The sequence below is a fragment of the Polistes dominula genome, unplaced genomic scaffold, assembly GCF_049000335.1.
Source record: "Polistes dominula isolate Pdom_NZ unplaced genomic scaffold, Pdom_raw_medaka contig_37, whole genome shotgun sequence".
Taxonomy (NCBI): Eukaryota; Metazoa; Arthropoda; class Insecta; order Hymenoptera; family Vespidae; genus Polistes; species Polistes dominula.
This window is the reverse complement of record NW_028301169.1, coordinates 81,747-87,067: the sequence shown is the minus strand read 5'-3', so window position 1 is coordinate 87,067 and position 5,321 is coordinate 81,747. Positions and strand designations below refer to the sequence as shown.

General features: G+C 30.4%; 3 protein-coding genes across 6 annotated transcripts; 2 read left to right on the top strand and 1 right to left on the bottom strand.

Annotated features, from left to right (window-relative positions):
- Positions 1-372: 372 nt before the first annotated feature.
- Pgant35A (polypeptide N-acetylgalactosaminyltransferase 35A) lies at positions 373-4,504 on the top strand. 3 transcript variants are annotated; one of them, XM_089179031.1, is made up of 9 exons: positions 373-538; positions 633-813; positions 891-974; positions 1,029-1,707; positions 1,785-1,902; positions 2,019-2,507; positions 2,604-2,735; positions 2,808-3,003; positions 4,366-4,504. In XM_089179031.1, exons 2-8 carry the CDS (start codon positions 636-638, stop codon positions 2,967-2,969), a joined length of 1,842 nt encoding a protein of 613 aa, XP_089035157.1. In that variant the 5' UTR covers positions 373-538; positions 633-635; the 3' UTR covers positions 2,970-3,003; positions 4,366-4,504. The 3 variants fall into 3 exon arrangements, with proteins under 3 accessions (XP_089035157.1, XP_015183212.2, XP_015183210.2); XM_015327726.2 differs by lacking the exon at positions 4,366-4,504 and adding an exon at positions 3,053-3,213 and having other exon boundaries at positions 2,808-2,979; XM_015327724.2 differs by lacking the exon at positions 4,366-4,504 and having other exon boundaries at positions 2,808-3,213.
- On the bottom strand, positions 3,140-3,978 carry LOC107069973 (uncharacterized). Its single transcript, XM_015327732.2, has 2 exons — positions 3,856-3,978; positions 3,140-3,787 (listed from the first exon to the last, which is right to left on the bottom strand). Exons 1-2 carry the CDS (start codon positions 3,952-3,954, stop codon positions 3,362-3,364), a joined length of 525 nt encoding a protein of 174 aa, XP_015183218.2. The 5' UTR covers positions 3,955-3,978; the 3' UTR covers positions 3,140-3,361.
- On the top strand, positions 4,127-5,307 carry LOC107069972 (gamma-glutamylcyclotransferase). 2 transcript variants are annotated; one of them, XM_015327729.2, is made up of 4 exons: positions 4,127-4,267; positions 4,366-4,664; positions 4,765-4,869; positions 4,959-5,307. In XM_015327729.2, exons 1-4 carry the CDS (start codon positions 4,163-4,165, stop codon positions 4,978-4,980), a joined length of 531 nt encoding a protein of 176 aa, XP_015183215.2. In that variant the 5' UTR covers positions 4,127-4,162; the 3' UTR covers positions 4,981-5,307. The 2 variants fall into 2 exon arrangements, with proteins under 2 accessions (XP_015183215.2, XP_015183216.2); XM_015327730.2 differs by having other exon boundaries at positions 4,765-4,885.
- Positions 5,308-5,321: the final 14 nt, after the last annotated feature.

The window sequence follows — 5,321 nt, the reverse complement described above, 5'->3', positions numbered from 1 at the left end:
TATTGCATACATTCATATAATCATACATACATACATACACATAGCATATTTCGATACGTATTTTACGGATTTTGTATACATGTAACGATGTTACACAAATGTTGGTTAGATTATACAAATAATGAATATTTATATTTTAATAGCGATGTATCTATAATATTGTTTTATACATTGTTATTACTAAAAACTTTATAATAAATACATAAAGTATCTTTTACACAATGAAAAATGATCGATCATTCGTACTATCGATATCTATCGACAAACTGTCAATGTTGTGTCGCTACGCATGCGCTGAAATCTTTTTATGAAGTATTCAGAAATAATGAAAATAAGAGAATAATATTATGGTGCACTGTAACATATTTTCTCATATCCATTGGATGTGATCCATTGATATTTTTCTATTTTCTATTTGTAATGTCCATTTCCGTGCCAATTCTTGTACAATCTTTTTATCTATACATAACCTGAAAATATGTATTTCAATGTAATCCTTACGAAGTAATACATATGTATAAGGTGATATTCTATTGCAGTAAGTAAAATAGGAATAATATAGTAATGAAATGTGTTGTGTCTATTAAAAAAAAAAAAAAACAAACAAACAAATATTTAATCGTCAACGTTAGATTATGCCGACGACGTACACTGCATTTCTAACCGGAGTTTTGATGGCATCTCTGACATGGATATTGAGCTTATACCTCTATTCTCTACTCTCCCATAATGAAGGAAATAAAAATATTGGATCATCGTTACCTGCATTCAATTTTCTACAAGCCTTAACAAACACTCAAAATTTGAGTAAAGGTATAATAATAAACAATAAATAAATAAATAAATAATAATAGTAAATAATATATAGATATCTATTTGCATTTTGTTAGGCATAAATAATTATGAAAACAGCGACAAGCTGTTGCACCATTTACAAGCGGTTTCACTTAAACCTGCTATAACATTAGGCGATGGTAAGATAATACTTGCACATCTTTTGTATATCATTAATTGTTTAATTTCTTTAGGATTGGATACTTTAGGAATGGTGAGGAATATGGAAGATCAACGAAAAAGAGATGAAGGATATAAAAATTATTCCTTTAACATCTTGGTGTCGGATAATATTGGTTTTTATAGAGACATACTAGACACAAGATATAAATTATGTCAAACGCTAAAGTATACAAATAATTTGCCAAATGCTAGCATCGTCATTTGTTTCTATAATGAACATTATACAACGCTCATAAGATCTTTACAATCTTTGATCGTAAGAACGCCAATGTCATTATTACATGAAATTATTTTAGTGAACGATTATAGCGAGAGTGATATGTTGCACGAACAAATAAAACGTTACATTGATCAATTTAATGGCAAAGTTAAATTGTTCAAAACTGAAAAAAGGGAAGGATTGATTAGAGCAAGAATGTTTGGTGCGAGAAAGGCAACAGGAAACGTTTTAATATTTTTAGACAGTCATATTGAAGTAAATAAAGAATGGATAGAACCTCTTCTTTCAAGAATAGCATATTCAAGAACTATCGTGCCCATGCCAGTTATAGATATTATAAATGCAGACACATTCCAATATTCCGGTAGTCCTTTGGTCAGAGGTGGTTTTAATTGGGGACTGCACTTTAAATGGGACAATTTGCCTGTTGGTACATTAACCAATGAGGAAGATTTTGTAAAACCTATCAAGTAAAAAGAAAATACCTATTGAATGCCTATTAACAATAAACATTATTTGTGTTATTATTACAAATTATTATCGACAGATCACCAACTATGGCAGGGGGACTATTTGCTATCGACAGATCATATTTTATGGAATTAGGAGAATATGACCCTGGCATGGACATTTGGGGTGGTGAAAATTTAGAAATCTCCTTCAGAGTAAGATGATGATCTATAGATGTGTATATTAGTCGTCGATGTAGCAGAGTTCGAATGATTACATTAGACAAATTAGAAATATTGTCAAATAATGTAGATATGGATTTTATTTGTAGATATGGATGTGCGGTGGAAGTATTGAACTCATACCATGTTCTAGAGTGGGCCATGTATTTAGAAGACGCAGGCCGTATGGTAGTAATCAACAATATGATACAATGTTGAAAAATTCTCTACGTGTTGCCCATGTATGGATGGATGAGTACAAAGATTATTTTATACAAAATGTCAAAAAAATAGATTACGGCGATATTTCTAGTAGAGTTGCTTTAAGAAAACAGTTAAACTGCAAGAGTTTCGCTTGGTATCTCAAAGTTGTTTATCCCGAATTAGTGTTACCGGATGATAATAAAAATCAGCTAAAGGACAAATGGTCAAAGTTAGATCAAAAACTGATGCAACCTTGGCATTCGAGAAAAAGAAATTACGTCGATCAATATCAAATCAGACTGTCTAATTCCACATTGTGCATTCAAAGCGAAAGAGATATCAAAACTAGAGGTTCCAAACTCATTTTAGTCCCATGTTTAAGAATCAAATCGCAGGTAAGAATTGAAAAATGTGACAATTGTCAAGCGACAATAGTTGTTAACAATAGTTGTTAACAATAGTTGTTTTTTTGTAATGATGATTTTATTTAGATGTGGTATGAAACGGCAAAACATGAATTGATACTTGGACAAATGTTGTGCATGGAAGGAGCAGGAAGGGTACCAAAGCTTGGCAAGTGCCATGAAATGGGCGGAAATCAAGAATGGCGACATAAAGGCTCTGTAAATACAAACGCTAATCACTTTTTCTATTGTTCATATTTCTTGTTAATATATACTTCTATTTATGTTTAGAATGGAACACCTATTTACAATACGGCAATTGGTACATGCTTGGGAGCTTTACGAGCTAGTCAAAAGGCAACAATTATCATGGATCTGTGTACAAAGTCTGACGTGTCATCGATGTCTTGGGATCTCGTTCGTTCGAAAAAGGGACAGAAAACAATCAGATGACGCATAAACGGTGCTTAGAAAAAATATAACATGTGTAAGTTACAAATTATAAAGAAGAAGTATCTTTGATCTCTTTTTTACAGTGCATTAGACAAATTTTTCTATCTATCCTACTACCGCGATTAAAGAAGAATTCAAAAAGGAAATGTGATATTTCAAATATGAACAAATTTATAAGTTTTTTTAGTTTATTACAAATATTTCTGTTTATAAAATAATATTAAAAAAACAATGCATAAAGATATATTGCTTTTACGTGTCCTTCTCTTGTAATTCCTCGTTATGAATTTATGTCCAGACTATTACAATACTTTTGCACAATTACATAAATTCCCATTTTATATTTCACTATGATAGATAAATAGGTCTTTTTTTTTGGTTAATACTTTCATTTATGAATTGATCGAGTTCCTACATTCTAATAGTAATAATCTTTCCAATTCTTTTCTATCATTGAGTCTATGATTACCAACACAAATTTCTAAAAATTGTTGCAAGTTGGATGAATCGCTATTGGGGCTATACAAAAAAATAATTAGCGCGTAACGCCAGATTACATATTCAATATCATTCGAATAATCTAATAAGAGTGGATATAGATGTTGTATATGCTTCCAGTTTTGTTTTCCTAAATGTGACTTAATTTCTAACATAAATAAGCTTTTAGAAAATCCTATAAAAGACATATAATCCGATATCCTTTGTAATGTCGTACTTGTGCAATGCTGTCTCATTTTCTGATTCTTTTCGTCATTTTCATTATCCCAACTTCGCTTATTATTACTTAACCTATTTTGTATCAATTCAACAGCTTGTTTCTGTAAAACAAAACAAAAATCTAATATAATTGATTATAATTGAATGTGATGTATATAGATATACTTACCGTACTTTTTTCCGTAGCGAAATATACTCGTCGAGATTTCCTATTGTTTTTATCTGACATTTTTGCACACGAAATGCACTGAAATGCACGGTGCACCATTAATAAACATTCGAAAGAATCGAAAATTGTGAAGTTTGGCCGCTAGGTGGCACTTAAGGTAACATTAATTGTAACTCCTTATCTTCCTCCGTTTGTTGTTTACTCGCCGTTTTAATTAGCGCTCAATGTTTCTCGTCATAGCATATTTATTTGCATTAATTATCCGATTTATCCCTTGTAATTCTGTCCGATCTAATATCATCGCAAAATGGCAAGTACATTCTTATACTTTGCTTATGGCAGCAACTTGTTAATGAAAAGAATTCACTTCAATAATCCAACAGCAGTACGAAAGGATATTGGTTGCTTAAAAGTAAATTCAGCAAATACATTGTATACGTCTGTATAAGATATGTAAAAACATTTGAGAGGATGATCTAGCAGTTGTTACTATTTTTCCAAATATTCTAGAATTACAGACTTGATTTTATAACGTACTCTAAAAGATGGGCTGGAGCAGCAGCAACGATAGTTCCTACAGAAAACTCTTCTGTATGGGGTGCAATTTGGGAATTAGATCAATGTAATCTTTCTACGTTAGATTGTCAAGAGGGTGTTATGGATAATATATACTTTCCATTAACTGTTGACGTTGAAACTCCCAGTGGTGCTATTCTCAAATGTAGAGTATATCAACAAACTAATGTACCAGCTAACTATATCAAACCAATGTTATTGCCAATCGAGAGACTACCATCGCCTCTTTATTTGTATGTATTATTTTATCACTATTTTCTTCTCCCTCCTCTGCCTATCTATATTCTATTTTTCTATTCTATTTCTTTGTTTTTTTTTTTTTTTTTTTTTCAGAGAAACAATTATAAAAGGTGCTCAAGAAAGTCAACTTCCTGATAGTTATATACAATTCTTAAAGATGATACCGCACAATGGATATAAAGGAAAATGCGAACTTAGGTAACTAAATGCGAAAGTAAGATAACTGACTTACTTTCTCTGTACATCTATCAAATTATTCTACTAATATCACAACATTTATATTACAGCTTACCGTTGAAAGAAGCTTAACATCTGCAACTCTGAATCTTGGCTAAATTTGAAGAATTCAGCTATTAATAATTCACAATTAGTACAATTGCGTACAATTAGTTAAAGGTATAATAGAGAATTTGTATTTTCACCAAAATCTATTTGTTTATCCGCAGTATATTGTATATAGCAATATTGAAAATAATGAATAAGTTGGTGTATATATAAATCTATGTAATTAAAGTATTATCATCACTGTATAATTCACAAGATCTAAAATCTGAAATAAAATATTGTAAATAAGAGTATTTTTAATAATAATAATAATAATAATAATAATAATAATAAAGATTGTATTATACTATATCGTGCTGTAACTT

Excerpts from the sequence above, each read along its gene's own strand:
- Pgant35A (XM_089179031.1), top strand. The coding sequence starts at position 636 with ATGCCGACGACGTACACTGCATTTCTAACCGGAGTTTTGATGGCATCT. Across the intron at positions 814-890 it reads CACTCAAAATTTGAGTAAAG|GCATAAATAATTATGAAAAC; the intron begins GTATAATAATAA and ends GCATTTTGTTAG. Across the intron at positions 1,903-2,018 it reads ATTTAGAAATCTCCTTCAGA|ATATGGATGTGCGGTGGAAG; the intron begins GTAAGATGATGA and ends TTTTATTTGTAG.
- LOC107069973 (XM_015327732.2), bottom strand. The coding sequence starts at position 3,954 with ATGGTGCACCGTGCATTTCAGTGCATTTCGTGTGCAAAAATGTCAGAT. Across the intron at positions 3,788-3,855 it reads TCGCTACGGAAAAAAGTACG|AAACAAGCTGTTGAATTGAT; the intron begins GTAAGTATATCT and ends TTTGTTTTACAG.
- LOC107069972 (XM_015327729.2), top strand. The coding sequence starts at position 4,163 with ATGGCAAGTACATTCTTATACTTTGCTTATGGCAGCAACTTGTTAATG. Across the intron at positions 4,268-4,365 it reads AGGATATTGGTTGCTTAAAA|AATTACAGACTTGATTTTAT; the intron begins GTAAATTCAGCA and ends CAAATATTCTAG. Across the intron at positions 4,665-4,764 it reads CTACCATCGCCTCTTTATTT|AGAAACAATTATAAAAGGTG; the intron begins GTATGTATTATT and ends TTTTTTTTTCAG.